The sequence below is a fragment of the Taurulus bubalis genome (assembly GCF_910589615.1).
Source record: "Taurulus bubalis genome assembly, chromosome: 3".
Lineage (NCBI taxonomy): Eukaryota > Metazoa > Chordata > Actinopteri > Perciformes > Cottidae > Taurulus > Taurulus bubalis.
In genome coordinates this window covers 31,470,544-31,491,558 of record NC_136591.1, presented here as the reverse complement: position 1 = coordinate 31,491,558, position 21,015 = coordinate 31,470,544, and the positions used below count along the sequence as shown (strand labels likewise).

The window sequence follows — 21,015 nt, the reverse complement described above, 5'->3', positions numbered from 1 at the left end:
ATGCAATCGTGCATTCTACAAAGAGAAACACTGTCAGAATCTTCACATATACAGTAACATAAAGGACATATTTATTATATTATTCAAATTTATTTTATTTCTCTTTGAAATTACTATTTTGAGTTTATTAAATATGTAGCTAGTAGCTGAAACTATGAGGGATGGTTAAAAATAAGAAGAAAAAGGGGTTCCAAATTGAATTAGATAGATAGATAGATAGATAGATAGATAGATAGATAGATAGATAGATAGAAAAACAGGGATATCGATGTTGAGTCTTTTTTTTTAAGCACTGCTTTTTTTTTCAGACTGAATTGTAAAAGAAAGTTATTTACCTGACTCTTCAGAATTTTTACAGGAATCTATGTGGACCAAAACAAATCATCAAGTTAGAACGTTTGTTTTTTACAGTTTTAAAGAGCCACACACACACACACACACACACACACACACACACACACACACACACACACGTCCAACTTTCCTCTCTTCTCATCTGCCCTGCGCAATAAGTAATAAATACAGTAAAGGTGAATAGAATGTTGTTTAATGTTGCTCACAACTTCGGAGAATGGAAGAAAAAAAAGTTTGTAATATCACCTTCGGGGGAAGATAATGTGGAGTTACACTTCCTCCCTTCCAGGACATACAGACGCCTTGCAAAGTTGGTGAACTCTTTTGAGACGCGCAGCACAGGAAAACCATTATATTCCTCCATTTCAGGAAACATCTTCTCAAACGTTTCTGTTAATTAAAAACAGAAACACAGTTCGATCGTTATTTTTTTTTAAACGCGAACGTCAACGCCAAAAGAAATTCAATATTCTTAGTGTAATAAGTTGGTTGTACTCACTTGACGCGTTGTTGTGCAGAAATAGGATGCAACCGTTACCTGCTTAGAGGTCAATAATGCAGTATTGTTATGTCACGTAGTAACAAAGTAAGAGCAAAAAGGATCAGTGTACTTTAATAACAGCTTATTATTGATCTACATGTGGTCAGATGGACCCCATGCTTAAGATATATTTGTATTGTATCATGTAAAGGTGCACCTTTACTCCCAGACTTAGTTTTGTTCCCAATCAACAGCTACTGTAATTAAAAGGTTTATTAGAGTTTAAACTTACTCAAATTTCTTTGATTAGTTGTAGAGATGAAGCCACTGAAGTTATCAGCAATAAAAAAATGTTGTGTCGTGTTCATCAAACAATGTTGGAGTTTCTGAGCAGTATCGTTTTGTCCATCGGCTAAAATACCTTAATCAAATGAGATAACAAGTTAAACAAAAAATAAACTATTCTTCACACAATATGTTGACACATAATAACCATAATTGATCTTTGAAAAAAAAAAGTCATTCCATATGAGAATAATGCGATATGATATGTAGAGGCTACTAGACGTTATTATTTGGAGATTTTGATTACTTACAAACAGGATAAATCCACAGAAGGCCCACAAACAAAACCCAAGTGGTCCAGTTCATGTTGTGTTGATGGCAATAACTCTCTGTCAGGACGAGTGATCTATTCCCGGCTTCATAAAATGAATAGCAGGTATAAATCCAAAGTACTTTTCCCACACAGATTATCAGACAAAAGTATGTTAACTCTTACCTTCCGGTGGTTGAAGTGGCATCAAAGCACTGAGGAGCAACAACTGAACCCTTTATACACTGCATGTGTTGTCTCACGGACTTTGCATACAGCTGCCCACTGAAAGTATTTTGTTTTGCAAATAGCCAGCTCTCTACAGTTAGGATGAAACTGAATTCAAGGAATGAATGATGGCTGTGAGGCACAGTGGCTTGTGTGAATATAGTCATTGTCAGTGTAAAGTAAAAATGTGTAAATTAGCCTTTTATTCACTCTTTAACTTGTCCTTTGACCAAACACATCCTCAAGAATATAGCCTACCTGATTTTTACGACAAGGGTTGTGTTTATGTGCTCATAGCCTACGTCTTTTCTCATGTGTTCAATGTAAAGTCAATGGTAAATATTCCAGAGCAAAGTATAATCAATTGAATGCACTTATGCACTTTGGATAAAAGCGTCAGCTAAATGAAATGTACTAATTGGGCCAAACAAAGTAATTCATCTATTTCACATTACATTATGTTAGCAAATCAATAACAGGCATCCTACAGATCAAATACATCCAAATGATTTCATGGCTTTGAAACAAGATGTGCCAAATGATCCTAAAATGAAATAGCAATGAAAGTGTTTTATAAGGCATGGACTTATATACAATACATGACAACAACACAAAGACAACAAACTGCTAAAAGTCCAACCAAACAACAGTTAAAGATGATAAAATCAACATATTTTAATTTTTGTTTTTATTCAGGAAGTAACTGCTCCTTAGCAAAACATAGACTGGCACATAACCACACATGTGTAACCTATACTGGGGGAGCTACATGTAGCCTACTAATCAAACAATTAGTTACATTTTGTTAGCATCAGGGTGGATAGACCGACATTTAAAAACCTGAGCAAAATAAAGCTAGAACCACCTAGATGTTAGATGTGCGTGCCCTTTTGTACTTTGGGTGAACTGACCCTTTAATGAAGTGGCGTCGTGTCATGCTTTGTCCAGCAGAGGGCAGCATCGTGGTTTTGCTGTTCTCGCTCAACTGGGCTGAAGAAGTGCATGGCGGAAGAAGACACACAACAGTCACCCTGCAGCATGAATACACGACATTGATCGACTGTGAGTAAACCGCACAACAGCAGAAGACAATTGGAGAACAAGGTAATACTTGACAACTGTTAAAGTGGTCTTTTATAAATCAAACGGTATTATTTCCAAGACGTTGGGCCCAAAATAAACGCTGCCAAGAGGACTGTAAACAGCTCTCTCGGTCAACGCCAGACTCCTATTGGATATCTTACAGTTGAATGTTGACCAGGTATTTCCACACCAAGTGCAGCACGAGACATTTATTGCAAGGTATTTTATGAATTGACAAAAGCTTACTGGTCACTTCGGCATAACGTCGCTGACGAACCTTTAATGAAATGTTAGCTTTTTGCAATTTGCTTGCAGTGGTCAGAGTGTTTAACCTGCAGACGCTTGTCTGAAAGCCGAGTGGTGAACGAGAAAACTGAAAAAAAAAACAAGTGTTACACTTCCAAAAGTAAGTCGATAAGTAAATACATCCCAGTGGACCCTGAGGGTTTAAAAAGGTCTTATTTGTGGCGTGTGCTCTGACAGTTTAGGAAAGGTCAAACTTTAATTGGAGGATGTTTCAATGGGGGCGGGCCTTACGTCACAACTGTATGAACTGGCTGCTGATACAAACGGAATTTGAGATGAAATTGAACTCAACATCCATTTGGATGTGTTTTTGATATCAGGCCTACCTAGCCCGTAAAGTGCGAAAGGAAATGCATGACAATTATATTTTTAATTCAGGTGTACGCCAAAAGGTGGCCTACAAGACGTTACTTAAAACACCCGCAAAGGCCAGAGAAAACAAAGAGAAAGCAAGCTAATAATGGTTGTATATGTGTCATATGAGTGAAAAACGTGTGCTAAAAGAGATGCTTTCACCCCTATTTATGGCCTTTTTGTGATTTATGCTGTTTCACATGATCAAATATGGAACCTTAATTGTCCCCTCTCTTTGAAAAGAAAATGTCTGCAGGTTGTGTGAGGTGGATGCTGAGCCATACAGCGAGAGCTGTGTGTGGTGGCAGCCGAGGCTACTGGACAGCAGCGTCAAGATTGACCACACCCGGTGAGAGATCAAGCGTCATTGCTTCCTCCTGGAGATGGTCTCCATTCTCCACAGCTGTAGATGATACAGAACAGACTCTCGCACCGAAGAAGAAAAACAAGCACGATCCCAAAGCTCATGCCACAGTCAGCGCTGTTGGCCGTAAGATCCCACACCGGGAGATACAGGTGATAAGTGAGACGGGCGAGAACCTGGGTACCATGCACCGTGCAGATGTGATCAGAATCCTGGATGAGCGGGGCTTCAAGCTGGTGCTGCTCAGTGAAAGCAAAGTTCCCCCCGTTTACCGGCTGATGAGCGGCAAACAGATCCACGAAGAGCAGATGAAACTGAGGGAGAAGCAGAAAGCAAAAGCAGGTATGTGGTGTCCTGGCAGGGACCCGAATTGGGTCTTCAGGGCAATTCGGTGTCAGGGTCATAAGATGTTTAAGAAGTTAGGAAGACCGAAAGGTGATATTTCTAAGATCTTTGCTTTTTACTCGTTAAATACCAGGATGTTTTACTTCCTCTGGGCTCTCAAAACATATTCAAGTTCAACAATCCGAGAAGGTAGAAAACCTTTCTGTTTGACACAGCATATGTAAACTGAAGGGTCACAGGTGGACATTCGCTCATTTCAAAGGGTCACAAGCCCAAAATGTTGGCAACCACTGTTGTAATAGACGTACAGCACAAGCTTGACAAGTAGTCTTTGGTTGACTGCTGCACTTGACAACATTGTCAATACATATACATTGGGAGCTGTTTTCACACTTTTTAATAGACATTTATTAAAACCTTGACAGTTGAGGCCTAACTTGATGAGTGTACAGCTTCTTCTGTCTATTAGAGGTATTGGTTCAATCGTTTCCAAATAGGATCTACTCAAAATATTTCTTAAAACGAGGCTCTAACTCTTTAAAATAACACTTTACCTGCAACCTGGCAGTTTCCTCTCGGTGCCATCCGTATTCAACAAATCTCTACAGAAAGTAAAACATGTTGTTCACACAGTCCAACGTGATGAAACGCATGTATTCTCTCCTCAGCCCCCGTGCAGGTGAAGGAGCTCACCTTTTCATCCGGCATCGCAGCTCACGACCTGGCCAACAAGATGAAACAAGTGGAGAGTTGGCTGGGGAAGAAGAACCATGTTAGAATTACTCTGCGATCCGGACGCAGGGGACCTGCAGTTGACCTGGTGAGGAGAGACAATAGATTGGAACAATAGAAAGCTCACAGGGAATGAGGGGAGAATGACAAGATGACGCTTTCTGTTGTCTAGTCTGCAGGGAAGATATGATCATGTCTGCAAAAGAACTACAGTACGGAAATGTGTTCACATTAAATAGCTTGTCCACCAGAGACGACTGAGAACTATTCTTGAAAAAACACAAATTAAAAGGTATTCAAAATATTTGTTTGTGCTCAAAACAAGATATCAGCTTCTATATGCTTATCATGTATCAATATATATATATATATATATATATATATATATATATATATATATATATATATATATATATATATATATATATATCCAGTTTAGGAAAGGCCTAATATATATAATCTCAATATAGGAACTGGCCTCCAGTGTTGTGTAGGCTCTGCGATGGAATTAACTTTAATTTGCGGAGTTAAATGTGTAAAATGTTGTGTTATGGCTCATTAATGTTCCATTCAGTGAGGTTTGTCACTGTTTATGCCAATAACTCTAGCAGAAGAAAAATGAGCTCTTGCTCTCAACTCTTTCCGTCTCCTTTTCTTTAAAGGTTACCCCCCAAAAAACAATCCTAAAAACACATTGTTTTATTTTTCACAGGACAGAACTCTGGCGCAGATGGTGCAACAAATAGAGGTGATGGTCGGCTTTGTTTCTACGCCCAAAGTCATACGTGACGGTCAAGCAGCCATGTGCATCCTCCGACCGCCTTCAGCAAAGGAGCTAAAACAGAAGAATCAGGATGCAGCTCCGCAGTCTGACGACTCAGCTTCAAGTGCCACTGAGAGCGAAACACCCGCCCCTCCTGTTAGCAACACAGACACAACAGAAGGGACTATACAGCAGTGATCTGCTGGAAATAAAAACATTCTCATAAAAAGCAATTGACGTCTGCGCCTAAATGTCCTAGTTTGGTGGAGATTCCTTCATCGGGCTCCGTTTGTCGTGTAACGTGTTAAGGGTTCAATAAAGCTTGGTGTCTAATAATGACGCATCCAGCCAAAGGGAAATACCATCAGTGTCACGGGTGGCTGAGCTACGCTGGGACCAAAATGTTGTGCAAGTATAGTGCCCCATGTTTATATACTGCATTCACTTCTAATACATTTGCACTCGCTAACTGGCCAGCTAGTTGTATAGTTGGCTTTTACTCTCATTACCTCAGGCTATAGTGACCTATAGACTGCACTTTATTTGATAAGTGCAGGTCGCCATTCAGAAGATTTGGTGGTGCTCTCCACTAAAAGAGAAAGCAGTAAGTTTCTCATCATTCCGCTTTTTCCTTTTAAGGTGCAGCGTGTAGGATTTGGCGGCATGTAGCAGTGACGTTGTAGATTGCAGCCAACTGAAACTTTTCCCATGTGCCGAGCGTGGAGGAGGACTACAGAGGCTGAGGCAATAACACAAAACCCGTGGAAGCCCAATCTAGAGCCAGTGTTTGGTCTGTCCATTCTGGGCTACTGAAACATGGCAGCCGGTTCATTCTAAGGTAACGATAACATAACGGTTCTTTATTTCAGGTTATTTACACACTAAAGGAGACATACTTGCATTTCTAATAGATCCCCCTAAATGCTACACACTGGCCCTTTAACTTGTCCTGTCTGCTAATGTAACATGACCGGACCAGATGTTTGTGATTAGATGGGTCTTGAGTCTTCACATGTGACATTGAGAACTGACCTTTGTACCCAAAATGTGATGAATACATGTTTTGTTTTAGGTTGACAGCACAAGTGGATTTCATCAGTAATTAGATGATGATGATTTATTTTTTTACAATATGTCAAAAGTGAAATACGTTTTATATATGGGATGAAAATATCAAACCAACACAAACGCATTTCTTTCTCTGCTTTATTTGAGATTCAGCTTGAAGTTTTTGGTAAAAAAAAAAATTAAATAAAAGCAATTTTGGCATACAGGTACATTAATTTCTCCCAGGTAAGTGTGTTGCTTGACTGTGCCAGTTCCACACTTTATCAACACCTTTCTCTTACTGCTGAGATATACTGTCTTGGAACTTTTTTTCTTTAATTTTTTCCTTTTTTTTTTTTTGAAAACTAGAGTCATACTTTCTTCTATACATAAAAAAGAAACCAAAAAGAGAGCGAACTTAAAAACGTAAAATCACCTTAATTAAGGCCCCAAAAATAAAATCTTTCCTATATTGTGTTTACAAAATTGAGAACAAAAGCAGCTCAACTAGCCTGCATGGAAAGCATTTGTCAATAAGCCTCGAGTACTTTGTAGGAGGAGAACGGTTTCACAAAGTGATAGTCCAGGTTGCCGCAGTGAGGGCACTGCTGGACGTTGCTGTACTCCGAGAAATACTGCATCCCGATTCGGACGTCCACCACCGGCTTCCCGCAGTGCTTGCAGTTGAGACGAGCCTGAGGACACACAGGGAGGACGCAGGTCACTTCAGAGGACGTTGAATTAATGCCGTACAAGATTTGTCTGTGGAAGTTCAGGATGTGTGACAAAAAAAAGCCATCTCAACCCAAAGCTCCACTCACTAGTTTGTTCTGAGCTCTCAACTGCAGCTCACAGCGCTCATCAGCTCTGGTGAAGCAGTAGTGACCTTGGACTCGAGTTGCACCAGCTGTTGATAAGTTCGGACTCAGCCTGGAGCTTTTACCAACTTTATGTGCACTGGCTCGAGCAAAAAGACAGAACTGTATCTGACTCTTCTGTTTAAGTCGGATCTATAATTACAATTATTTTGTACTAAGCGAATTTGGTATCTTGTGTGCTGATAGTAACATTTGAGCACCTCAACAACTATTTTAGCGTTCGTACCTTTACGTTCGTATGGCAGGCTTTTTAGCAAAAGAGCAACCATAGCACTCAGGAAGTCGTTTCTGGTCCAATATTCACTCTCTTCCGGCTCTTTTGTTGGTCTCTCAATGCTCCACTCTGTTCACCAGCTCGTATTAAACTGAGTTTGTCTGCTGTTTGGTGCCGGACGTGTAGTGTACAGTTTTTGCCTGCTGTGGGTTGATGAGAGACTCAACCGAAACAGAGAAGTTGCAGGCCAGAAAACCAAAAACAATGAGCTGAAAGACATGAAAATGTTCCATAAATCTGAGGGGGATGATCATTCTCTTGATTCGCCACTACGAGTGACGCCTCAAATTTCATATAGTAATTTAATCCATTTTCATTATACATGTGCAAATCCCCAATAGGAGGTTGTAACGCTTGACCTTTTTTTTCCCCGCCTCCTAAGGCAAAATCTGTGGGCGGGGGAAATGTTTGTGGAGCGACTGACCGCCGTTAGTGCAACTTAACTCCCGCTGGTGGATGAAGAGCATGGGAGAGTACCACTGTTTTACTTGCCATTTACCCGAGGACACGTGTGATAGTAGTCAGAGAAATCCGTTTCTACCTGGCAACACGGGGAAGCAGCCAGTATATCGTAGGTGTACATCGTGCCCAGTTGGTGCCAGCTCCCGTCCCAGCGTGACTTGCACTTGATGCAGACAATCTTGTGGACGCCTTCTAGACAGTCCACGCAGATGGCGTAGAGGTGCATTAACCTGCCTGTTAGCAATAAAGAAGTACAGTTTAAACAACAACACGACGGGTAATCGGATAATCAGCCAGGAAAATAGAAAAATAACAAACTCCTGATTGCTCCCATGGCTTATTATCATGCTTCTACAGTGCATGCAAGATAAATAACAGGTGTATGTCATATTGTATATAGATCAGAGACTAAGCTACTGGAGTGATCACATCCCCAAAGATCCACCTGGCCGGTACCAACATGAAACCTTCCCAGCTCTGTATACTTTATGTGTGAATGCCAAACAAGCCATTCACATTCAGCGTGTTACTTTTTAAATCTATGCTACCCAACAAGAGCTTTGAACCCATTTGAAGCTATGGAGCAAATACAATGCAGCTTACCATCCATATCCCATGTAAACACAAATGCATTCAACGCCACTCACATAGGGAGTCACCATTTTGTTTGGTGAACATGTAAAAATACGTCCCTGCACAATTGCTCACTAAAAAAAGACAAAATGAAGCTCTTCAGCCTCGTAAGGCCGAGCAGGTCTTGGCTATAAACAAACAGATTTTAATCACACCTCAGTGTTTAACTGAATTGCATGGTTCATGTCTCTTTCGCCAACATTTATATTCTGCCTGACACAAAGGCATGAAAAACGGAATAAATAATCCTTTCATATTGATGCATATCAAGCGACATACATATCAAAGCTTGTGGGCCAAAACATCAAAGAAGCTTCATGCGGCCGGCCTGCTAATTCACATTCATGTGGGACTGTGGCAGCAAGAAAACCTCCATGTCTATATTCACAATGTGGGCTGAGCTTATTGATGGATTAACCAGTTGTAATGTATCTGTAGAAAAGAAAGCTTGACATTTGAAATAGAACGTGAATATATAATTGAGCAAAATAACATATTAATGGTTGCAATTCATGTACACATTAAGACGTTTTTTCTTTTTCTTATTAGAACGATTTTGGCATCTGTTCAGCCGATCCAGAGCTTAATAACAATGCTTGTGTATTGTCATCAAGTGTGTATTTGTGTTTTCAGATTAAACACTAAACCTACAATACAAATTGAACATAACACAAATAGCTTTAACATGTTTTATATAACTTACAAATGGTTATACAGGCTAAATGCTAACGTCAGCATCCTAACACGCACACAATGGCAATGCTAATATTTACCGTGTTTATCCACTTAGTTTAGCATTTTATTTGCTGACTAGCTCAAACTCAAAGTAGAGATGAGGCTGATGGAAATACAACTTTGCATTTATTTGGTCATAAAACTAAGTATAGAACGAATTTAAATAGTGAACCGATGGCGGTGCTAGATAAAAGTTAAAGGATCATCTATTACAATTCATACTCTGAACCAAAAATGCCTGTACCTAATTGTAAGGCAATCCATACAAATAGCATTTGAGAAATTCAACAAAAAAACACTTGTGTCAACCTCATGGTTGTGCAAGGGGAAAAGTCGGAGGATCACAAGCCAGTAGGATTCATCCTCTGGGCACCATGAACATCGGTGCACATTTTTTAGAGACTCTTTCTCTTCTTTCTGGTGGATTGGACTCTTATGAATGCAGTTAGGAGCAGTAAAAGGAGGCAGAGGAAGCTGCTTTTTGGGTATGTTGATAGTTTGAGCAAATATGACAAAAGGTTATTATTATCTGTAGCTTTAATTCTTTGTATCTTCCGCCGTGCTCCTGAAACCGGGTCTGACCTTGAAGGTGGCAGGGGACGTCGTACTCAATCTCGTCGTGGCGTGAAGGGCTGAGGAACAGAGTCCCGTCCACCAAAGGAAACTGTTCAAACACAGGCAGCGCTCGGTGGCACAGCGCACAGTTGACCACGTTCCTCTGGCTCGCGCTGAGGGCCGACAGGATGAACCTACAGGACAACACGGGCGGAAACAACACCTTTAGCTCCGCTGCACTGAATGGGTCCTGTGGCAGATTTACATGACATTCCTTCTGGTTTTATCACAGTTGTCTTTATAAACAACAGAATCAATCCCGAGGGTAGTTTTGTTTGTGTGCCAAGTACCTTTAAGGCTGAAACTAGTGACGTTGTGAAGGTTAGACTAATAACGTGTGCAGGTCTTACCATGAGGTGATTAAGGTGATTAACAGCAGAATAAAATGAAGTATTCTTTCATAAATGTGTTTTTCAATCAGTACTAATTAAAGAAGCTAATATCATGGTGTCTTCGCAGATCTCTATAAAAAGCAAAACAGCTGCATTCAATCATTCATAATTTGCAATGCACTGTTTTAGCTTATTTTTCATTTTATTAATAAAAAAAATGTAATCCCCTCTATATTGCTTTGTGTTTCTTTTACATCACGCCATATCAATGCCTTTTATGTTTAATGTACAACAAGTTTAATTGTTTTGCTGCTAAAAGGAGCATTATAAATAAGCGTTCATTGCCTCGCCTTTTTTAATTTAAGCAAGGATGGTATTATAACAGCAGCTGAACTATGATTGAGATTCATGAAAACTTTAGTGTCCATCACTAAAAGCCTGTAATGTTTTTTTTTCTCTTACTTATATTATGTGTAGGTGTTTAAAAGGCGAATCTGAAAGCAGTGGTAGTTTTCCTGCAATAACTTACTTACTAAATCCCTAATATTAAAATGTATGCAATGTGGTATGTGTATCAACTAATTAACGACCAATGTGACTGAGCAAATTTGGTTTTATAATAGCACATAAACTATAAACTACAGTAAGACCAATTAAAAAAATGCAATGTTACAATCCATGTCTTATTATACTGTGTCAAACATCATACAGGAACTTAGTGGATCATCTTTTGTCTTTACATGTTAATTAGATTCAAACACATGCTCATGAGTTGTTTTAAATATGACACAGTGTGTATTTTAGCAGACCTCCCAGCATGCACTGCTTGACTCTCCGAGAGTCCACTGTTGTGAAGTTTGAAGAGAACCCGCTGTGTGTCTTTATTCCATGTAGAGTTCAGTCATGGTTGTTTCTTTTCATAATAAATAAAAACAATTTGAACCACGATGAAGGCTGGAATTTCAGACTTGTCCCGCAGCCAAAACAGGTTTTATCCTTCATAACCGACTTGTAACCTGAGAAATGTAACATAAAGCAAGTCTGGTTGTAGCTAATGTCAGTTGGACTAAAAAGTTATTGACTTACTCATCGGTCAAAAGTGATTATTCGTATCCAGTTAACTTAACGCCGCCAGTTATATATTTAAAAAACTCATGAGACATCGTTGATCTAAATAATGAAGATAAGCTCAGTTAACTCACATTTGAATGCAGAAGGGAAACATGTTTTGCGGTGTACCTGCGCAGCTCTTCTCCCTGGCCCGCCTGGGCATCGTCCTCCATGCGGACGTGGTAGGTGTTGAGTTTATGTCGCGGGACGTGGGTGAGCAGCTCCGAGAGGTCCAGCCTCCTCAGGAACTGAACCGGGTGAGAGTGCCCGCCGTCACCCGCGCCGCCGGTGGTGAGCCGGTGGTGGAGCGGGAGGGCGAAGGACAGCGGCAGGGGGATCCCAGAGCCGGGGTCGAGGTGAGCTCCGCCGCCGGAGGCGCCCATCGAGCAGCCGCCTCCCCGACCGAGAGCTCCCCCGACCAGCAGGTGTTTCCTCTGCGGGTCCATGTGGACGGCTGATTTGAAGAACTCCCCCAACTGACGGGAACCTCGCAACCCCGCTCCTCCAGCTGCCGCTCCGAGGACGGCGGCGGGGGGAAAGGGGAAACCCGTTGGGGGAGACTGCTCCGGGGAGTCACATGGCGACTTCTGAGGAGGCCCCAGAGAAAAGGGTCCTCCTGCTGCTCCTCTCTCGGTAGAGTTCTGACGGTCCATTGATTGTCTCCGAGGTAAGTCCTGACTAGAGGCCCGGAGGGGTAGTTTTCCTCCTCCTAAACCTGCCGCTCCGGGTGGCTTGCTTCTCTTGGGCTCGTCGAAAAGCCCGTCCCCTGCAGAGCCCCCACTGGACCCGTTCCTGCTCCTCTCCGTCGGCTTCTTCTTGCGATCGTCGTGCGCACGTTTCACCTGATACCAGTCGGTGTCTTTCTTCAGGTGGCCCTGGCCGCAGCGGCAGGAGCAGAACCTGAACGCCAGGTCGTAGCCCTTCTTGGTCCACATGTTCTGCCTGCACTGCTTCTCGTTCCAGGACCGCGCGCGGCCGATGCAGTTGAACTGGACGAGGATGGAGCTCTCCCACTCGTAGAAGCACTGCAGGTGCATCCAGTTGCTGTAAGGGCAGAGCTCGCTGTTGCAGACGACGCGCTGGTAGTCGTCCTTCTCCAGGTCGATGGGACGGGCCAAGGTGCAGCCGAGAGGGGTCGCACACTGGCCCTCTGGATGAGGGAAGACCGGAGGGCTAGTTAGTTGTGTTCTCATCACAATGTTACACAATTTATTCAACTCGTACATGTGTAATATCTTGATGAGTCTATGCTGCATTGTCCATGCAAGGTCAATTACTTTTTTGATTAATCATTTGAATATATTGTGGGTGGAGAAAACAAGTAGCCTCTTGAAATTGCTCATTTTCTAGTCCAAATCCCAAACGTTTTGAAATTTACGGCTGCAGCTCATGATTATTTTCATTATATTATATATATATATTCATTATCGAATAATCTGCCTTTTACTTTTTTTTTTAATCAATCATGGAATTGCTTGGTCTAGTAAACATAAAAAAAAAAAAATTTAAAACATGTCCCTGCTGACGTCTTCTAACTATCCAAAAAACCCAAAGATAATCAACTTACAATAAAATAAGACTGATACATTATTTCACTAAAGAAGCTAGAACCATAACATGTTTTTCAAATGTGTTGTTGTTTTGTCCGAGACAACGGGACCATTAAAACAGTTTCTCCATCATAGGTTACATATCAACAACACAACATGGGGTGAACATTATGAAATTCAACTAGGCCATCCAAGCCTGTGAGCGGCTCTTTTCAGGCTCTGCCAACTATCAAGTCTGGATGTGACTCAAGTAAATGTGGGCACTCATTCTCTACAAGAAATAGCTCATGATAACTCTGTGTGTGTGTGTGTGTGTGTGTGTGTGTGTGTGTGTGTGTGTGTGTGTGTGTGTGTGTGTGTGTGTGTACCTTTTCCGGTACAGTCAGTGTCAGCATTTTTTTCTCTCCCTCTAAAGTCACCAAAGTGGAGGAAAACATACTCGGGTTTTTAGCCCTGTGTATTATTTTAGTGGATAAAACTGATACGGTTCCACATTGAGTTCTGCTTTAAATTACTTCTTGCTTTGACACATAACCCCACAGCCCTATACAGATGTTTTCAAAACTTTACTGACTTTACTGTCCTGAAAAGAAAATATATAAATCATATTATTGTGTGCTACAGATTGTGTAGATGCAGATTTATCTGATGATTATTATTATTATTTAAGTGGTTAATCGATTCATTTGGGGACATGTAATGAAAGAAAATAAGAAAATAGTAAAAAAAATAATGGAAGTTGTAGTATTCCAAAAGCTTATTTCATCCTTTCCACACCCAAAGACAATTCAGTACAATACACTTAACTCTGAAAAATAAATATACATACAACTGTGATGCATTCAGGTCTTTCTACAGGAATGTAGTCTATACATCTATGTTACAAGTGTAATAACAATGTGATAAAGTGACTCAGAAGACCACCATATCTAAAGTGCAAGAACCTGCTAATGTTCTGAGGTTCAACTCCAGGTCTGTTAGAGGAGCCAGGCAGCTTTTCTGTTTCGCTGCTGTGAGTCTGTGCGGGAAGTTGAACGGAGTGCGCAGACAAGCGGTGAGTTGTCAGTATTACCCTTTGGGGAAGGCCACAACCAAACACTGTGGAGACCAGGTGCACTTCAGGAAGAGAAAGCTGAGGCCTGACACCAAACCTAACAGGCATTACTGACGTCAAAGAAGCGCTGCATTAAGAACTCACTGGGTCTATATGTGTCCACAAGGAGTACTATCTCCATGTGTGATAAGGGTGTATTTCGCCAAATTCAGTTCATAAATCCGACAATTTAAAGGTGTCTTGCATTTCGGGTACTATTCAAACATGTAAAAACAAGACTAAAAGACTATTTACGAAAGCACACAAACTGCTCTTCAATTCTGCGAACAACCGGACCAACCGGACCAACACCTGTTTCAGTAATATCTCAACTTATTTTGCCTCTTGCACCAAAACAGTTGTCCATCGTGTTGCACAAACTCAGGTTGCAATGCAGCCGAGTAGAAAACTGGCAACTTGCTGGTTCTACATATACACAAACGAACAAACACAATCCACACGAGGCCTCGAGTCGTGATCGACCGTTCCAGCCTGTGCGTGCAGACTATCCAATGACCATTAAAACAAGACGTTTTTTTCTATCGAAGTTTGGCACAGTGCAGCTCTGCACTTGGAAAGAAGTGGCGGGAGAGCGAAGAGCCATTTGCAAACGTCGCCGTGCATGCATGTCACAGTCGCACAGACGAGACAGAGAGCTTCCCCCCTGGCAGGAAGGCAGCATCACTGAACTTGTACATCTGTGTCCGCTTCCTCTCTTACCACTGGAGCGCTCGTGCCTGGGCGCAGCAGCAGCCGCGGCCGCGCCTCCTGTTGCGGCCGCGCAGGCTCCATTTTCCTGCTCATCCCCGCTGCTGCTCGTGCGTTTGCTTTTCTTTCCCTTGGTGTTCTTCTGGTTGGGCATTGTACAGGATTCGGACGTCAGTGTTATTTTTTTCGACCTCTGTCAACGGCTGCTGTCAACGCTGTCTGACATTTCTGTGGACTCCATTTCTGCAGTGGTGCTTTTCTTTTCTTTTTTTGCAGTGCTTTCTCTTTGTGTTGTTGTTGTTGTTGTTGTTATTGGTGTCCTCGTGGATGACAGGCAGGGTTTAATGCAGCTATGACTGCAGCAGTTATACAATATAAGCTGCTATAACCTTTAAGAACGAAGGCGTGTCCGTCTCTTGTTTTGATTCCTGCTCTGCCGTTTTCTTCCACCTCTGACGTCACGGGACCCCGCCCCCCAAACTGGCCGTCAACGATTGATGCTGCATTCAGGGCCTGTGGGAAAGCTCGGACTTTTAGTTTCAAAATTCAATTGAATTCTTAACAATTGAAATCTTTAAAGATGTCGTTTTGTTTATACCCATCACAACCAGTGATAGAAGTAAATAAAACAAAAATAATCCCTTATTGACACACACACCTTATTACCTACTTGTCGACATTATTATTGTTTTCTATTTGCCGTATTTATTTTATTAAGGCCATCATAGGTATTGTATGTAAAATATTAATTAGCAACAGTCACGACAGCTGTCAGATCAATATAATGAAGTAAAAGGTCAAAAAACAACGACAATGTAGTAGAGAAAATGTCTAAGGTGGTAATACATGAACATTCTTAAGTACACCTAAAATTGTATTCAACCATCGTACTTTTGTGTCTTTTCCATCACGTACAACAAATGATCTATCATAATATATGGGTAAAATAGTCCCACTGCACATGTCACATAACTGTGGGGCGGCATCACTGTCTTATTTAGCCGTTATGACAGCACACATTTCATCCACCCAGCAGTGATCCCCAAAAAAATCCTGCAAGGTAACAGGAGCTTTGCAGAAGAACATGTAGAATATACATAAGAGTACATGTGTAACAATCAATGGCTTTTCAATTTAACCAAACGTTTGAACACCAGAGTGAATAAAAAGTATGACAAGACAAAAGGAAAAAAGAAAAATTCTCCTGGAGATGATTAGGCAACCAACCACCATTCATACATCTTACAAGACTCATGACTGTGAAAAGAGACAAAACAACCACATGAAACACAAAATGACCACAAAACACACCACAAAGCAGGTTAAAGGCTTCAAGTGTAGAGATTTTATTCCTCTGTGTTTATACCGCAGTAACAGAAACCTTTATTCGTTCAGGAATGTGTTATTGCCAATACAAAAAGACAGTAATGACGCACATGAACACATCATGGAGGCAGCCAACAAGTTCACAGAAATGGCTTGAGGTATTGGCAAAACTCTGATCACAACTTTCTCCACTTGGTAAGCGTTAACTTGTGCTGTAATTTGCATGTCTGATCAGCCCACTCCAGAGCGACACACAGCAGGACAATTCAAAATGACAGTGATGCAAGCAGCATGTTTCTTCCCAACTCTTGCTTTTCTCCAATATTTCCATAACCTTTCCTTCTTCTACTTAGCCTATATTGTTTTGTATTCCAATGATTACATCTTGTTTTCAAGGCTACATTTCATTCATAATCAGCATACAATTTTGCGCATTCAGTTTTCCTGATTTTAACACATTTTTTAACCACCACCGCTGTTTAGAGCACAATCTCCTATTGGGTTTAGAAAAACAAAAAGACATAATTCAAGTCAAGCTGAAACAAAACAGCAAACACCTGAGCATAAAACAATATGCTAGGTTGATACAACAGCAGTGAGTGTGAAATGGTTCTCATAAAACTTGCAGATGAGGCGTGGTTGTTGTGATATAAATCTTGATATTATGCAGGTGAGCACAACGACCGCCAAGTATGACGTGTTACATTCAGGAAAAATATCTGGAGATAGTTGGCCTTTCAGGTGATTATCCAAGACGATGGCGCAGAGCAAGGTACGCGATTGGCTGTTTCTTTGGTCTGACTGAGTGAACAGCCAATCACGTAGCCGTATCCGCCCTTCCAAATCCTCACTGTTGAACAGTGGGATTTTAAAATGCAATGGTTATTTGGAAAAATGTAATTTTGAAGTATAAATTAAAGAAAAAGGGGCATTTTGACATAAAAAGTCAAATTAAAATGCACCTGAAATGCTATTGGGAAAAATAAATTATGATTACCAGATTTTCATTATTCCCCCTCCCCCCAAAAAAAACAATTGGATTATTTTACAAATTCTGTCTGCATCTATTTATATTAATTACATTTTTGTCCACTTCGGGCCTCCAGAAAGCTGGGAATGCTTGTCGAAACCAAGCAAATTGATCGCACCTGATCTGCAAGTATTACATTATTTGAGCTACAGTACAGAAGAATGGTCAAATAAAATTGAATAAAAATAACTAATAAAACTATAAATGCACATCTTATGTCTCAAATAAGACACCTCATTTTAGCTACAGGACATTTAAACATATTTTGGTTCTGTTGATTTGGTCCTGAGAAACATCACAAATTCATCTTTTGCATCTGGCACCAATCACCCTGTAATTATTATACGCTAATAAAAATTGCACAAGAAATACATTCGCCATTTGCTCATCAACTGTTTCTTACAAAAGGCAACTTTTAGAATTTGTTTAGCAGGAAAAAGTCACTTTTGACCACATGTAAAAAGATGGAATAAAAACTACTTGCATCGAGTACAAAAAGGTGGAAAAGTCTGTCTTGAAATGCACTTGTCTTTGTAGTTTCTATGAAGGAATTGTTCTCGTATTTCCAAAAGCACTGGTCTAAGAAGGTCTTTTTACAAAGTCCACAAGAGGTAGTAGAAATGGCTCATGTAAACAATAAATGGAACTGCCTTTTGGTGACACTGTTGGTGGAAACACTCTGCATTGTTTTAAAGCTGACTTAATCCAATATTTATAAACTAGATTAAATGTGAAAACACATTGTATGCTTTGTAGGTATTGAGGTCTTAACTCCCATTGCCACTTGAGGCTGATAAAGGGACATTTGTTGTAGCTTTCAGAAAAAGTATCATTACAAACAATATGTCAAGGTCAGAGTGCTCTAATTAAAAGTGTGAAGAAGTCAATGTCTTGTTCCGCATGTCCTTCATCTCAACACTGATATTATCAAGAGAGGCATTTGGTTGTGATAGCCACCTTAAACTGTAAATTCTTAAAAAAAAAATAACAAAAGAAAATACATTTTAATGTGTCACACATAACTACATTCCTGATTTGTGCGTTTATAGTCTTAAAAGTGTATCAAAATCACATGTCAGACCCGTGGTTGATAACAGCAGCGCCTGAGACGGAGAGAAACAAACATTTTCCTTGTCATCTGAAACCATGAATGTGGCTGTTTTTTAGTCCCTGAAACCTAAAATATTCTCATATTACTTTTTGTGATACTGTTTGGCAAAGTGAAATCAAATGAAATCATATGCAGACATGCCAGCTGGGCCCGTATGGTTTGATCTCATCTGTTTAAACTCAAATACTGAGCCCTGTACATGAAGGAAACTGAAAACAGAAGCTCAGTGAAAAGCCGGTAGACGGCAGAAGCTCGGTATTTTTTCGAGGATTCAGTAAGTTGCTAGAAGACCGTCTGATAGCAACTTTGGCCTCATTCCTGGAGCACGATGTCAACATTATCATGGACGCCCTGCAGCAGCAACTCGCCCTCGAAATTGATCACCTTTCTCTTCTTGGCGGCCCTCAGGGTGCCAACCAAGGCCTCGAAGATGTTGGCACAGCGTTCGTCATTAAATAGGACCCCAAACTTCACTCTGGTTTGACCATCAGCACCTGTTATATAAGAGACAGATCGATAAATGAATGCCAAATGGGACGGATTATTATCTAAAAAGTAATAATGACCTGATCGTTCATGTATTATTCTATAATGTTTCCCCACGTAAGCCTCAGCCACCCCATTTTTGCGTGTAAATATTGGATTTTATTTTGACTCAACCCCTAGTAATGGTGGCTTATGGGCTTTTTCTTATTGATATAATGTGCTGATTATTATAGATGTATTTAATTAATTGTTTACACTACAAAATGTCAGGAAACTGTTGAAAAGGCGTTCTCTTCAAATTTTCCAGAACCCAAAGATATTTAATTTACAATTTAAAAATAAATAAAGTAAAAACACTGAGAAAAGCAGCACATCTGAACCAGCTGCAAGTTTTAATATTTTACCTAGCGCTTGAAAACATTATTAATGAGTTTATTTGACACAAAATACAAGTGAGAGAAGGCTGAGGCTGGTGAGCTGGTAGTTTGTTTGTTTGTGTTGCCATCATGAGGCGCAGTAAGCTGGAACTATACTGCTCAACATCACATGATTGCATGTTTACGGTTCATTAGAATTCATGGCATGAACCGCTTCAAAACTGTTCAGCTATGCCAGAGTATGAAACACATCCTCCTCCAAAACAGAATCGTAGCACAGACTCACTTTTACTGCCGAGTCGATTAATCTCCTCCACCAGCATTTTTACTTCATGATCGACATTCATTGTTGCTGAAAGGGAAAACAGAGACAAATATAGCATCAAAATTAGACTTTTGCTTGAATTTAATCCATTTATTTTCTGAAAAGCATGAACTACTCCCAGTCTGGATACACAGCCCTCTCTTGCAGGATTAGACCACTAAACCAAACTCCATTTCAGAAATGTGTAATTTTATTTTCTGTTGCTTTAAGGAAACAGTAGTGCCTTTTAACTCTTTAACACAAGTCCATCTCTCAATCAGCTCTTATAAAAAGAAAATGATAATAATAAAAGGTCTTCATCGTCATGGCCTCCTGGACCAACAGTGATGAGGTAAAGTGTGTGTGTGTATATATATATATATATATATATATATATATATATATATATATATATATATATATATATATATATATATATATATATATATATATATATAACGGTTAGATGGTGATTAATTATACGATGAATTTTCAAAAAGTTATTTTAGTTAAAAAAAAGAATTTCATTGGATTAGTGGCAATTTGCCAGATTAGTGAAAGGAGTTTGAAACTAAACGTATCTTCTTATAGGAAAGCGATTGATATAACCACTAAAGTAATACAAATGCAATTTTAGTCGAAAACACACAAAACATCAGCATCAGCCGTACCTTTAATAAAAGTAACATCAGCATTGAGATCAAACGGAACAAGCTTCAACGTGAACAGGGCGGCGAACATGAATGCGGAAATGGATGGATTAGCATCCAAGCTAGCTACCTAGAGCACAAATCCTCACTGTAACTCATTCATCCTCAGTGATGTGAAGTCATTCTTACGTGCGGGTTGATGTTTACACTTCAAATACGTATTTCATGACGTCAGGTACGATATAAAGTGTTGAAAGGAGCATCAGATACGAGCTCGCCGGTAACGTTAGCTTCTAACGTTCAACAAATGATCTCGTGAGGGAGGACGGAGGAGTTCCAGACAGCGAGGCGGACGTACCGAGTGGTGGCAAAACGATGCATTCACAGTAAACACACAACCAGATTAAATGTCACTTTAACATGTATATGTATTTACCTTTAATTTCGTCTTGACTTCTAATAAGATGACGGGCGGCTTTCTAATGAATAGGCTCCGGTGGATTTTGCTGCTGCGTTCAGGGTCTGCGCGGAAACTTCCACTGCGGACTCATTTTAGAGAACATGAGAGATTATATAGCCAGCCCCTGTCAAGACCTGGAAAAAGTTGCTGGGGAGATGGACGTCTGGAAAAACTTGCTGAGCCTGAGCCGGCTGAGCCTGTTGAGTCTGTTGCCCCTGTGACCTGGCCC

The 21,015-nt window shown here is 40.5% G+C and overlaps 3 protein-coding genes across 5 annotated transcripts; 1 reads left to right on the top strand and 2 right to left on the bottom strand.

Annotated features, from left to right (window-relative positions):
* The first annotated feature begins 2,654 nt into the window (after positions 1-2,654).
* mtif3 (mitochondrial translational initiation factor 3) lies at positions 2,655-5,815 on the top strand. Of its 2 annotated transcripts, none has more exons than XM_079215591.1 (4): positions 2,655-2,762; positions 3,645-4,107; positions 4,779-4,930; positions 5,555-5,815. In XM_079215591.1, the coding sequence occupies exons 2-4, from the start codon at positions 3,648-3,650 to the stop codon at positions 5,801-5,803; spliced, it is 861 nt and encodes a 286-aa protein (XP_079071717.1). In that variant the 5' UTR covers positions 2,655-2,762; positions 3,645-3,647; the 3' UTR covers positions 5,804-5,815. The 2 variants fall into 2 exon arrangements, with proteins under 2 accessions (XP_079071717.1, XP_079071718.1); XM_079215592.1 differs by having other exon boundaries at positions 2,667-2,720.
* Positions 5,816-6,803: 988 nt separating this feature from the next.
* Positions 6,804-15,467, bottom strand: heca (hdc homolog, cell cycle regulator). The gene is made up of 5 exons (XM_079216259.1): positions 15,055-15,467; positions 11,821-12,841; positions 10,217-10,383; positions 8,346-8,500; positions 6,804-7,347 (listed from the first exon to the last, which is right to left on the bottom strand). Exons 1-5 carry the CDS (start codon positions 15,194-15,196, stop codon positions 7,183-7,185), a joined length of 1,650 nt encoding a protein of 549 aa, XP_079072385.1. The 5' UTR covers positions 15,197-15,467; the 3' UTR covers positions 6,804-7,182.
* Positions 15,468-16,372: 905 nt separating this feature from the next.
* abracl (ABRA C-terminal like) lies at positions 16,373-20,833 on the bottom strand. Of its 2 annotated transcripts, none has more exons than XM_079215103.1 (3): positions 20,763-20,833; positions 19,659-19,724; positions 16,373-19,003 (listed from the first exon to the last, which is right to left on the bottom strand). In XM_079215103.1, the coding sequence occupies exons 2-3, from the start codon at positions 19,717-19,719 to the stop codon at positions 18,822-18,824; spliced, it is 243 nt and encodes an 80-aa protein (XP_079071229.1). In that variant the 5' UTR covers positions 19,720-19,724; positions 20,763-20,833; the 3' UTR covers positions 16,373-18,821. The 2 variants fall into 2 exon arrangements, with proteins under 2 accessions (XP_079071229.1, XP_079071230.1); XM_079215104.1 differs by lacking the exon at positions 20,763-20,833 and adding an exon at positions 20,457-20,549.
* Between the last annotated feature and the right edge of the window lie 182 nt (positions 20,834-21,015).

Excerpts from the sequence above, each read along its gene's own strand:
- mtif3 (XM_079215591.1), top strand. The coding sequence starts at position 3,648 with ATGTCTGCAGGTTGTGTGAGGTGGATGCTGAGCCATACAGCGAGAGCT. Across the intron at positions 4,108-4,778 it reads GAAGCAGAAAGCAAAAGCAG|CCCCCGTGCAGGTGAAGGAG; the intron begins GTATGTGGTGTC and ends TTCTCTCCTCAG. Across the intron at positions 4,931-5,554 it reads GGGGACCTGCAGTTGACCTG|GACAGAACTCTGGCGCAGAT; the intron begins GTGAGGAGAGAC and ends TATTTTTCACAG.
- heca (XM_079216259.1), bottom strand. The coding sequence starts at position 15,196 with ATGCCCAACCAGAAGAACACCAAGGGAAAGAAAAGCAAACGCACGAGC. Across the intron at positions 10,384-11,820 it reads CAGGGAGAAGAGCTGCGCAG|GTTCATCCTGTCGGCCCTCA; the intron begins GTACACCGCAAA and ends GTTGTCCTGTAG. Across the intron at positions 8,501-10,216 it reads CGTCCCCTGCCACCTTCAAG|GCAGGTTAATGCACCTCTAC; the intron begins GTCAGACCCGGT and ends TATTGCTAACAG.
- abracl (XM_079215103.1), bottom strand. The coding sequence starts at position 19,719 with ATGAATGTCGATCATGAAGTAAAAATGCTGGTGGAGGAGATTAATCGA. Across the intron at positions 19,004-19,658 it reads TAATCGACTCGGCAGTAAAA|GTGCTGATGGTCAAACCAGA; the intron begins GTGAGTCTGTGC and ends CTTATATAACAG.